Genomic DNA, 13,693 nt, shown 5'->3' with positions numbered 1-13,693 from the left:
GTGTTAAATCTTTGTAGTGTTCAGGACAGAAGCAGTCAAGTGACTTGGGACCCCGAAGGTTCTTGGAGCATCACTTCTAACTCTCGAACATAAATCTCACTTAATCCAGTAGATAATCACTAGAAGCCATAGCGTTCTACTCCTCATAGACACCAAGTGCAGAGCAGGAGGAAGGCTCAACTCTGTCTTAGCTCAGTGGATTTCCAGAACATATCGTTACAAGAACACTGCAGCGGCCCCTTTCCGGGAACATCAGGGAAACCTGTCGGCTCTGAGGCAGGTTGCAGAAGAGGACCTACATGCTCTGAGCAGACCGCCGTGGATTCAGTTCTGCTAGTTGAGAACAACATTATCAGGTCTGACTGGGAGGCAGATCAGGGGCATCTGTATGGAAGCCATCTTATCTTACCTGAAAAAGAGTGGCTGTCACCTGCTTCTTGGAGAGATGGCTCTGGACATGTTCCACAGCTTGTTTGGAGAACGTCTTAGAAGAAAGAAAGGAAGGGAGACATGATTTTAACAAGGTGACGTGTCTACAGATCACACATTACAACAAATGGCTGACACAGAGATCCTGGAAGAGTAACCTGTGGGCTCTCTGCACACAGTCCAAGCACATAGTGTCTTCTGAGCATCCAGAGCCCTTATTTAAGTGCCCAGAATAGAACCCTCAGTAATCAAAGTTCCCATGGCAACAGAGTATAAGAAATCCCACCACTGCCTGACTACATAACCTCTTCCTTCCTTGATGCCGGCTCTATAGAAGTAAACTGTCTACTGTGTCAGAGAAGACAGATACAGGAATATGTATGTAGGAATTCATCACAAGAATTCCAAGCCAGGCCACAGTGGCAGGTGGCTCTGGGTCTGGGAGGTCTCACTGCCACCCCAGCAGAGGGCAGCTGGGGCAAACAGAACAGAACTTCCATGTGGGTTACAAACTTTATCTTCCAGAAACCTTTCAATGTAGACTGCTTTATTCAAATTGTTTATGACTGATTAATGGGATTCCTACATTTCTTGTAATTCACAGAAACATGAAAGTATGCTTCCCATCTGAGAGATCCTCACTACCACAGCCGCCTCCTCAGAAAACCCATACAGGAAAAGGCTTTCAGGGAGAAGCCATTCACCCTTAATAGCAGCAAACACACATACCGGCCTGTCAGGGAGAGGCCAGCTTTCTGAGTCTGGTCATTTAAATCTCTGTAGTGTTCAGGATAGAGGGAGTCAAGCAGCATGGGCATACCACTCAAAGCTTGTTTTTTTTTTTGTTCTTTTGTTTGTTTTTGTTTTTTGTGGTTTTTTTTTTGTTTTGTTTTAGCTCTTATAGACCAGGCTGGCCTTGAACTCACAGAGATCCGCGAGCCTCTGCCTCCTGAGTGCTGGGAAAGGCATGCGTCACTACCACCACCCAACTACTACTCATGGCTTGTTAACGGTTCTGAGAGCATTGCTTCTAACTCCTGAACATAAATCTCACTTAATCTGGAGGATAATCACCACAAGCCTTTTGAATAAAACCCACTCCGCCAAAGCCCCTCCCCTGTAGCTCAGCTGAGGAAAGTCAAATTCACATAGGTTCCACAAGACACATCCATCCTCTATGATTCAGCCAAGGCACCAGGGCACAAAGTGGTGAGCATCCATCCAGCCCCAATTCTTTCTATAAAGCACAGTAAAGCAATAGAAGCTCTGAGAGGGGCCAGCTCGTGTACAGCCGCTCACAGTGTCACTGAGAACTGTAACCACACCCTAAGTGCTAAGGCATGACAAGACCATCCAGTCAGCCTTCCTGCCACGGTACAGTGCTGTGCCCTTGTGTTGTCACATATGGAGATTCTGGGCACACAAACTCCAGGGTACTTCAGATGTGGTTGACAGGGAGCAATTTCATCTAATTTTAATTGCTTTAAATAAACTCAAACAGCCTATGTGGCTGGTGGCCAAGGCCCTGGACCGAGTAGGTGAAGACTGTGTGTCCTTTATAAAATGGCCCACATTGATAGAGAGGCATCCTCATGGTAATTTCCACATTGATAATTAGTCCACTTATTTCTGATGAAGTTAGTTCCTAAGAATCTAGTTTATCTCAATTAGATTGTTTATCTGATTTCTAAGGAAGACAATAATTTCAACCATTACTTAACTATTCGTGAAAAAAATTGACTTAACTATTCATGAATAAAATTAACATAATAATTATAGTTCTTATTAATCCCAAGACATCACTGAAAATTTATATTAATCAAATTCTGATTCACCTAATTGTTAAAGTACAGCTAAATTAAAACTAATAAAGCAAGGCTAGGGAGATGGCTTAGTAGTATTTGCATAGCAAGCATAAGAACCTGGGTTCAATTCTAAACAATACAGCAACACTAATTATCACATCATCATCATCATCATCATCATAATCACATCATCATCATCGTTACATCATAATCACATCATCATAATCACATCACTGTCATCATCATCACATCATCACCACATCATCATTATCACGTCATCATCACCACATCATCAGCATCATCACATCATCATCATCATCATCATCACGTCATCATCATCACATCATCACATCATCATCATCATCACATCACCATCACATCATCATCATCACGTCATCATCACCACATCATCATCATCACGTCATCATCACCACATCATCATCATCACGTCATCATCACATCATCATCACATCATCATATCATCATCATCACCATCACATCATCATCATCATCATCATCATCATCATCACATCATCATCATCATCATCATCACATCATCATCACATCATCATCATCACCATCATCATCATCACATCATCATCATCACATCATCACATCATCATCATCACATCATCATCACCATCACATCATCATCACATCATCATCATCACATCATCACCATCACATCATCACCACATCATCATCATCACATCATCATCATCATCACATCATCATCATCACGTCATCATCATCACATCATCACATCATCACATCATCACCATCACATCATCACCACATCATCATCATCACATCATCATCACATCATCTTCACATCATCATCACATCATCATCACATCATCACATCATCATCACATCCTCACATTACATCACATCATCATCTAGGTGTGGTGGTGTAGCATGTAGGACACTGAGGTAAAAGGATCGGGAGTTGAAGTTCAGCCTGAGCCACATAGAGAGACTCTGTCAAATAATAATGAGACTAAGAATGAGAGTAAATCCTCATTTCCTTCATCAAGTCTAGAATAGAAACCTTCTTCTTGATCCAAACAAGCCCTCTCTCATGGCATCAGCTGCCCGCAGTACCAAGACTGACTTCAGGGAATAAAGCAAGCATATATGTAGCAGGAGACACCGAGTCAGAAAACCGCATGGTTATGGGAGAAAAGGAGACCCAGACCCCACCCCAGGATTGCAGCTGTGTAGCTGGGCTCCCTTCTGGAAACCGGGTGGTGGGCAGTGTAACCCCTATGCGTGCAATCTGGGGGAGCCGGATGGGACACTCACGTGTGTGCAGGACAGGAGCTCTCTCATGATGTAGGCATCATACATCTGGCGGCTCCGGCGCAGCCGGTCCTCCTCGTTGTCCAGTTTCTCATACTCTTTTATCTAAATTTCCAGAGATTGTCAACATTAGCTTGCAGCTTCCTAGAAACCAGCTTTATTTAGAACCATGACTGACCCAGTCAGGAACCCTTCCACATGAGAGATAAGACAAATTACTGAGGCAGCGATTCCCAAAAAAAAAAAAATGACCTCTTCACATGAGGGTTTAACAAGGTTGCATCAAGTTAGGCCCAGCTGGAAACACAAATGGATTTCCCTCTCTGGTGACCCTGAGCATTTTCATATTGAAATAAAGATGACCATGGCCACAGTTTTCCCACAGCACAGAAGCCAGGGACCACTTGCCTGGCCAGTTCTCTCCAGATCTTCCAGCCTGGCTGTGCTTCAGCTCTGAGATGGAGCTGGTTCACACTCTACCAGAGTTCTAGGATCAGCAGGGGAAATTGGTCGGGATTCATCAGCAGGTTTCTAAAGTCATGTGAAGGAAGCGTGTATGTGGAGGTAGAGCACACTACTGGATAAAAGCAATGCTTTTCCAGCACTACTGCAAACGGTGTACTATTTACTGTAAATGCCTGTGTGGTGTGCATGGCTGTGCATCCCAGCCCTCCAAAGGCAGAGACGGATGAGTGTAGCCAAGGCTAGCCCGGGCTAGCAGCGAAACAGTTGGAAGGAAGGAAGGAAGGAAGGAAGGAAAGAAGGAAGGAAGGAAGGAAGGAAGGAAGGAAGGAAGGAAAGAAGGACACACTATTATGTCAAATGCTATGCTAGGAAAGGCTGCCAGCTGAATAAACAATGAGATGGGGTTTAGAGACAACTGTCCTATGAAGGAATGGTCCAAATTGCTATTATCTGACTACAAGAGGTCCCTGATCAGAAAGCTGTTCCCATTTCTTTACAGACATATTTTGACAACACAAGACAAGACAGAAGACAATGAACTATTAAGGTAGAGACACCTTCTGCACCCCATGCTGCTGTGCGTAACCTGGTTACACACATGGTGTCACACCTGAGAGCCGTCCACCTGGGCTGGCAGAAACAGGGACTTCCTTGTGGGAGTAGCTTTGACCTTACAGACTGGTGTCCACATACTGGAATTAAAGCCAGTCAGTCCTACGAGGATTTCTCAGATGGACAAGGTCATAGCTTGGAGGCAGGGAGGTGTCACCACTGAGGCCCTGTAACAGCAGGTTCCCACACGGAGAAATTACCAAGATCCCATCATGTGTAGCGTGGTGGCTAGCATGCACGCCTATGGGATTTCTGGGGCTTAGAATGGGGTCTTCTTGGGGCAGAAGACAGTCACCATAGGACCAGCTCAAGAGGATCAGAGGCTCTCGGCAGTGCAGCGAAGATGGCCTAACCAAGGACCCGATTCAACCATCCTACCTCAGCTTCTGAAAACTAACCACATGGCAGCTGCATAGATGGCATTGCCAGGTGGCCAAAGTCAGGTACAATGCACCCGAACCACCAGAAAGGAAAGAACTAGGGTTTGGTTCATTTCCTCTGCTTGGTGATTGTTCTGGTTACATTTTGGTCTTGGAAGATTCGAGGGTTAATGCCAGCAGGCCTGGATGCTAGAACAGATCTAACCCAACCAGAGACCAAGGTTTGTCCCTGGACATGCAAATGACCTCAAGCCATGGCACACCACCCCAAAACTGATATCCTGAACACACACATAATGGGGCGCAAGTCCAGGGGACCTGTGAGGCAGAGTGGCATCTGGTGGGTCACATGCTCATTCTCTGGAAGTTTCCATGATTTGTCTCTTGCAGTAGCTACACAGACAATCCCGGCTTCGTGAACAAAGGAGGAACGGCCCAGTGTCTGTGCTTCGAGACCCGAGTCTGACAAAAGCTGTGTGAACACCAGACAGAGTAGAGCAAGCATGGGACCAGCGCTGAACTTACACCTCACTTTCTTTCAGAAAGATCATTAAATAAATAACGGGCCATCAGCGGTGACTCTGCTGGCCTAAAGGAATTCTTGATTCAGTAACACTACATCCAATCCTGGTAGAAGGGCTGATTGGGTACTTATGTAAGTGGGACCACATTAGACATGTCTCCATGCTAAAGTACAGACACAGTGTCAGTGGTGACAGCATTCCCCCTTCAGGAAGTCAACTCTTTGCTCGGGCACACACATGGTTGAACATGTCACTGCCCAGGCCGCAGCTGTGTCCATAGCTCCCCCTCTCTGGGATCTGAGTTCTGCAGCTCCAGGGCTTTGCCTCCATTTCACTCAGTCTCCCATTGGCTTCAGAGCACTGGGCACTCTGTAAGGCTTTTGTCACTAGCCACACACACCTTTGGGAAAGCTGTCAGGCCCACAGACGTCAGCAAGAGGGGCCACACATGTGACCTTTCCTGCTGAGCATCTCCATCTGGGGTTATCTAAGGGAGCCCTAGCTAGCCACTCGCCACGAATCACAGTCACCATGTCCCACCCTGGTTACAGGGGTCACCGTAGACTCTTTGCCTACGTGCCGCACCCTTCATCCATGCTTGTACATCATTGAAAACCCATCAAACCCAGACAACAACCTTGGAGCAGAGTGGTCCTCCTGAGACCATGACTGTCAATTCAAGGAAGCACTGCAGTGAGACCTAAGAGACAGGGATAACAGAGAAGGAACATCAAACAGAAACTATGAGAGAAGAACATTCTGGAGATAACGAGCCACAAAGGCGGGCTCCAGAATCCACACAGATATCCATTCTACCAAACTTGCCGAGCACATGATGGGCATCTGGGCATGGCCAACCTCAGCGGCCCAGAATGGCTAAGGAGCCGAACCAGATACAGTGGTGGCATGCCGCGCAGGGGCGTGGCTGCTGGCACTAAACAACTCACACCCTCTCTGGGGTTGAGCACACCTTTGTGGACTGCACTGCTCTCCATATGTGCAGGAGATGGAGCCACACAGGAAAAAGCAGCTCAGCAGCAAGATCTAGCAAGATCGGGGCTGGAATGATCAGGGCAGGCGCTGCACACCAGTGATTGGAATTAGAAAGAACACGTGTGTGATAAAGGGAAGGATGGGTGGCAGCAGAAGGAAACGGCCATGCTACTCTAGTTGAACATCAACGTGTTAGAGCCTAGAATCACCTAGAAGACAGGAATGCTGAGTGATTTTCTACAGCAGGTGGCCTTGGCAGGGTGGATCCATGCGACGCTGTCTTTATTGTTAATCAATGTGAAAAGGTCCAGTCCATCCTGGGCAGCATTGCTCACCAGGTGCAGAAGGGAGATCCTGAACGGGCTGAGAGGAGAAAGTTAGCCTAAAGCAAGTTAGCAAGGAGCAAACTTAGGGTCTTTCTACTCTTGCCTGTAATGTGATCTGCTTCAGACTCTTGGCTTGACTTCAGCGACAGACTGTGACCCAGGACTTTAAGCAGAATAATCCCATCCTCCCGCTTCAAGGTTCTTGTCTAGGTATTTTATCACAGCAACAGAAATGAAAACAGGACAGCAGCTATTAAAAAAATCAACTGGAATTGTCAGAAGTGAAAGTCTGGAATCTGAAATAAGCCATTCGGTGGATGGATGGGAGAGCAGGCTGCAGAAGCTGAGACAAAATCCAATTTGCAGAAGAGGAAGAAAATATATTGAAAGAAAAACTGATCATAGTGCTGAGGCCAACAGGATAATATCCATCAATCATGAAAATACGACCAGAGTCCTGGAAGAGAGGAGAGCGTGTGCTCTAAGAGATAACTGTCCCAGTGGCTCCAGAGTTGTTTAAAGATGTAAACAGACAGACTGAAGAATTTCAGCAAACTCTGCAATATGAATACCATGTCTAAAATCACTCATTGGAGAGCAGGCATTGCCAGGATGGGAACGGTCAGTGGGACTCTTGTACCTACAATGAGGCACTGTAAAGACACGAGCCTCCCTGGTCTCTCACAAGGAAAAGCTATGGCTCTGGCCACAGCACAGGGAGAAAGAAGCCAATTTAGGACAAAAGAGGACTGAAATAAGAGGCAGGGCACTTCTTGTAGTGATATACCAGTGACATCATGTGTGAGCCCGACCACAGAGCTTCAACCTACAGGGAAAGTGGCAACAGAAATCAAAAAGGCCTTCCCCCATCCGAGTGGCAGATTTCAACATCTCTCACGGTAGGTGACAAAGACCTGCAGCGATGTGAGTCCAGATGGAGAGCATCCAGCTCATGGCAGAGGCTCCGGATCAACACACCCAAATATGCTAGAACCAGAACCTGCCACTGTCCCCCCATCCCCCACTCCCAGGCTGCCCTCCTCAATGTCAGCTCCTCACATGCTAAGCTCCTCCCACCACAAAGTTGGGTGTGGCCTCCTGTGCTTTCCTAACCCCACCTCAGAAAGGCCAGTCTTCTCATCACCCATGTTCTTGTTTAAATGAGACCTTGCTGAGATGATACTGAACTCATTCATGTAGAGTGGCCACCAACCCACAATAAACCACACGGAGTCTGCCTGAGCTCCTGGAGCAGTTCCTATGTCTGTGGACACCCAGCTGGCTGTAGCTTTCTCTCCCAGAGCGTAAGCACAGAGACAAAGAGCCACACAACGTCAAGCACGAGGCTGGGGTTTGAGGGATATGACTGAATAAGCAGGGGCAAAAACAAAAATCCTAGGAACTCATTCTCTGTTGCTATATTCTCTCTTCTAAGGTTGTCTGTCATGACAGGTGCCCTGGGAAGTGGACAGAAATATCCACCCAGCTCACTGGACCCCAGTCTTAAGTCCCCCTCATGAGAGCCCCTCAAGTGGAAGGAGCTTGGCATCTTACACACCAAGGATGGCCATGTGACTTGTCTCACACCTCACAGCACCTGGAGGGTATAGCTGCAGGCAGAGTTAAGGAGACTTTTGTGTGTGAGTCCTGTAAGGGGTGGGATGGACTTGGGCCCCCATCCCCTCTGCCATCTGAGTGTGGGATCACAGGCCTGTGCCAACAGCCCCCGCCCACTTCCACCCCACCCTGGCATCTGTGAGCAGTTATTTACTCCACTATTCATCTGCCCGGTCTTTGTGTCCGGTGTCTTCTCACTTGTCCCCTCCCATCGCATCCATCAAGGACAGGGTCTCCCTGTGCCCTACTGGGTACCTCATAGCAAGTGAGCCAGACTGGAGATGGGCTGTCATTTCCATGACATCCCGTCTGCTGTGGGTTTGATCCCTGGTGTGCGATGTCCTGTATATGTGTTGCTTTTGTTGGTTAATAAAAAAAAAAAAGCTGCTTTCTGCCAATGGCTTAACAGAATATAGCCAGGTTGGAAGACATATAGATAGATAGATAGATAGATAGATAGATAGATAGATAGATAGAGTAGGTGAGTAAAAGAGACATCATGTAGCCCCACGGGAGACAGACACTGGAGACAGAACTTTACCTAGTAAGTCACAGCCACGTGGCGATATACAGATTAATGGAGATGGGCTAGTTTAGGATGTAAGACCTAGCCAATAAGAAGCTAGAGCTAATAGGCTAAGCCGTGATTTAATTAATACAGTTTCTGTGTGATTATTTTAGGCCTGGGAAGCTGGAAACTAACAAGCGGTCTCCGCCAACAGATCCCTTCCTGAGTGTGGCCTTCTGTGGCATACAAAGACGGGTCTTTTCTAGAGACCAAGGAGTTCTCAGCCTAGCCTGGTGAATTCCACTCTCCTTGGCTTCAGTGTTTGGCATGTCTTGAGGGATTGGTCCTTCCCTAAAACCTCTCTATTCTCTTTGTGTCTGGAAACATCTCTCTGGCCAGTGGGGAGACTTAATTCCCAACTACCCAGTTCACCCCCAAAGAGTGGCTATACCTCAGCAGTGGGCATAACACTCCCACCAGGGTGTCCCTCACTTACTTGCATGGTTCCCAGGAAGCCTGCATTCTCTAACTCCCAAAAGGCTAAAACAGAGTTCAATGGACCTTCCAGAAACTTCTGTACTAACTCTACAGGTCCCTCTAATTCCAAACTTCACCCAATGTCTTAGGGAAAGCAAATGTATGTCTGGGAGCCCCAATCCCACAAGGTTTCCACCCCAGTTCTCCAAGATGGCCAGGAAACCTCGGGTTTTAAGTTCTTTTTCAAATCCTCCAGCCTCGGCTCTCATGGTCACAACCAACACCTATAGATGGCCAAAAGCAGATGCCGCTTACGACCTTCAAATGACTCTGGAGTCTCATCTGCTCTCTTCCTCCCTCGTGCTCCAGAGCCTCTAGAGTAGTGGTTCCCAATCATCCCAGCACTGCATCCCTTAAATGCAGTTTCTCATGAGATGATGACCCCCAACCATAAAGTTGTTTTCATTGCTACTTCATAACTGTAAGTTTGTTACAGTTATAAACCGTGATGTAAATATATGATATATAGAATGTCTGATATGTGACCTCTGTGAAAGGGTATTGGACCCCACAAAAGGGTCACGACCCACAGGCTGAGAACTTCTGCTCTCAGTCTTGAGTTCCAGCCCTCTCAAGACAGGGCACAGGCAGAGACAGAGGAACAGGGAGAGGCTGTGAGTTCAAGGCTAGGAGCCTGAACTGTACACCAGCCCTGGCTCTGAGCATGGTCAGCGCTGCTAACTCGTCTGCCACCACCAAGATATTTAACGGACTTCTGAATTCCACAAGGTGTTTGTGATCTTTAGGACTGTTCCATGGCTAAGCTAAAAATGCTTTGGAAGGGAATCGCATGAGAGGTCTGAGCCTTACCTCTTCATAAAACTTCACCTGGGGCACGGCTTCGTCGATTTCATTCAAACAGAAGTCTTTAAATAGCAGAAAGCCTAAAGGGAAAGAAGAAAAAACGTCAGCTGGGGAGACAAGGAAATTTTAGCCCACAGGGCTTTTTTGAAATAATGTGTTTATCACTCAGCATCTCCCTTCCCTACTTCAGGGGGAAATGAGGAACTGAAGAGGGTGAACCCCAGAGGACTGTACCATACCCACGGCTGGCTTGGTATTTTTTTTCTCTGCTTACAGCCCCTCCCATTGTCACCAGCCCCTGATACCGCAGGTCACTATAGTGAGCTAACAATCCAAGAGGACAGAGATGCAGAGGATAGAGTTCACGTGACCACCACAGGATTCTTGTGGAAACAGGACGCCTGGGGCTGGTGGAGCTTCTGGGCCCTTCTAGGCCCTTTCCTCACATTCTAGCAAACACGTGGTATGCAAGCTATTCATTGACAAGGAATTCTTGCTGAGGACACCAGGACCACCTTGAAGCCAGCCATGCCTCATGCCTAGAACACCCCAACTCCCTGCCCCACACACAAACAATTCTGAGACCCTTTATTCCTTCCAGTTGCTCCAAGAGCCACCTTTGCTCTGAGGTATGCCCAGGATGAGACACAACACTAGAGTCTGTATGGGGTACATGTCCCTCTCTGTACAAGATTGCTCAAAGGTGAGTGTGTGCGTGCATGCAGGCTAGATGTCAGTATCAGGTTCTCCTGGTAAGCTCCAGAATCTACCTGTCTCTGCACACCCAGGGCTGGAGGGAGAGGCAAGCACAGACACACCTGGGTTTTCAGATGGGCGCTGGGCATCCAAACTGAGACCCTCAAGCTTGCAAAGCAAGCTTATCTCACATAACTACCCTGAGCACTTCCCAGCCCAGGAGAGTACATCGCTTTCCACAGCTTCCCCCACAGGCCCCAGGCCTCCAGCTAGTTCTCTGAGTCTCAAGCCTCCTGTCCTTCACAACCACGATAGATAGCAGAAGCCTCACAGTCGAGCCTGAATAAGCCAAGTACATTGAGGGTGGAGACGCAAGGGTCAAAAACTCCAGAAGGTTGGGGGCCATGAAGATGGCTCAGCCAGTATCTGCCTGCCAAGCCAGGAGAGGCCATTAGATCCCCTGGAGCTGGGTGTGAGCTGGATGGGAGCTGGGTGGGAGCTGTCAGGGGTTAGCTCTGGCATCTGAACATCCCTGGCCTCTGGAAGGGCAGTGAGCACTCTTAACCAACCGGGTCATCTCTTCATGCCCTGAACAAAACTCTCGTAAGTCAGGCTGGTTTTTTTGTTTTTTGTTTTTTTTTTTTTAATGGAAACACCTTAATAAAGAGTGGGCAAATGTCTGGGCATTAAGGTTGAACACTTTGGGTATAGACACATAGAAAGGTCTCCTCCACATGTCTGCCATTGTCTCAATGTAAACTATGTACTCAGAGACTCCCCTTCCCAACCACTAGGATAGCCAGGTTACCAAGACCATGCTCGGTATAGAGCTCCCACATTGCTGGGGAGGGCTGGTAATGCCACTGCTCCTATCTCTGAATCCATAGGCACATTAAATTTTATTTTTAAAAATACAATATAGAGGCAAGAGGTGTCAATCTTGCACCCAGAAGGCTGAGGCAGGAGAACTGCTAGAAGTCTAGACCAGCCTGAGCTATATAGTGAATTCTAGACTAGTCAGGGCTACAGGATGAGACCATGTCTTAGAAATAAAACAAACAACAACAAAACAGTGCCAGGGGTAAATAAAAAATAATTTATGATTATATAATTTCCTGGAGGAGGCATTTTATTATGCTGGAGAGATAACCAAAGCCTTGCCTTTGATAATTAAAATTTTTATATGGCCAATAATAGAAACAAACTCTATCAGTATGGCTTTCAAATATGCATCCCTTACGTAATTAGCAGTTTCCTAACCACTTGAGATGGTTGAGTTTGGCACCAAAGAAAAAATAAACTTTGAGTACATTACATCCTTGAGCAAACACAAAAGGATGGAATTGCTAACATAAGCTAACTGGAGTGCCTTTCTGAGCTCCACAGCCATTACCCTGACGCCACATGAGGAGAGGAGTCACGTGGCCAGCCAAGACCCCATGCTCCGAGAGTTCTCTGAAAGGCCTTCAGGAACCACTGAGCGAGCACACACCCTGGTGCTCCGCTCTGCCACCTCATCAAGTGCCTTCAAACAAATGTCTTCATGCCAGCCTCATGACTGCATCACGGGAACTATCTGGGAATACCGCGCATGTGTCATGCCTGCTTCATCCGGGTGAGTGAGGTCACAAAACTCACATCATCTTCCTCTAGCACTTCTGCACAGTTCAACTTAAAAAAAAAAAAAGCCTTTGACCCAGTGAGATGGCTCAGTGAGTAAAGGAGCTTCCCACCAAGCTGACAAGCTGAGTTTGATCCCCAGGACCCACGTGGCAGAAGGAAGCGAATCACATAAGTGACCTTTGACCTCCACAGGCGCACCTTCACACCCACACAAATAAATTATGCAGTTTTAAAAAGGAAAGGGTCTTGGATCAGTCCCCAGAGGGTCTTCACCACTAAGGTTCTTTTTTTTTAAGTATGACAAAGTGAGCTGAACATTGTGGGATGCGTGGTTGGACATCGGTTTAAGTAGGAATCATGGTGTGAAGACCAGAGGACGGTGAAACAGAAGCAAGTTGGCAGTGGGAGACACTGCAAGCTTGCAGCACCCAGACAGGAGATGCCAGAAACTCAATGTCCCAAGAATAAAAATAAAATTATCCAAAGGGCAGACAGTGAACACTCACCATAATTATGTTGTGCAGAATAACAAACGGCCCTGGTAATAAAATAATCTGTATTTGCATTTTCTTACAATGTTTCAAAGGTTAAGGATGCCAAGAAGCTCCAGATTCAACATGAGAAATGTACAACCTAAAATACTGCCTTGAAAGAGCAGTGTCTGTCTAGAAACTGGGCTATAATGCAATAAAAGACTTCACTGTTGTGCAATGAGATCAACTAATGCAATAGATTCATGTCAAGCTTTGGTGCATAGCACCATGAGAAATTACACAACCGTGCAGCTCATCAACACCAACCAGTGCATCATTCGGGTACAAGCCTAGCCAGACATGTGTACAACTCCTCCGTTAAAAGTTACAAAGCACACAACCGAGAAAACATAAGTAAGCAGAGAGTAACACCATGCTTGTGGATAAATGGACCCTAAGAAGACTGTGACTCCAGATGGTGACCGTCATAGGAGAACAAAGGAGAAAGGCTTTGCAACCTTTGAGGTTAGCCAAGGTCACTAACAGCCTACCCATCTGTAGTAGAAAAATAGCAAAGTGCACTTCAGTATGCATTACCG

General features: G+C 46.8%; 1 protein-coding gene across 3 annotated transcripts in view; it reads right to left on the bottom strand.

The window, feature by feature from the left end:
* Positions 1-13,693, bottom strand: part of Grk3 (G protein-coupled receptor kinase 3) — a 105,733-nt gene that overhangs the window by 46,976 nt on the left and 45,064 nt on the right. For all 3 annotated transcript variants that reach the window (XM_041648261.1, XM_041648262.1, XM_041648264.1), the window contains 3 exons: positions 10,309-10,382; positions 3,540-3,641; positions 410-484 (listed from right to left, as the gene is read on the bottom strand). In XM_041648261.1, the coding sequence (XP_041504195.1) occupies positions 410-484; positions 3,540-3,641; positions 10,309-10,382 (251 nt within the window). The remainder of the gene's footprint in view (positions 1-409; positions 485-3,539; positions 3,642-10,308; positions 10,383-13,693) is intronic.

The sequence above is a fragment of the Microtus oregoni genome, unplaced genomic scaffold, assembly GCF_018167655.1.
Source record: "Microtus oregoni isolate MIOR12 unplaced genomic scaffold, Mior012 000003F_ref0000135, whole genome shotgun sequence".
In the NCBI taxonomy this organism is placed as follows: Eukaryota; Metazoa; Chordata; class Mammalia; order Rodentia; family Cricetidae; genus Microtus; species Microtus oregoni.
Note: the sequence above shows the minus strand (reverse complement) of the source record. Positions and strands in the feature narration are given on the sequence as shown.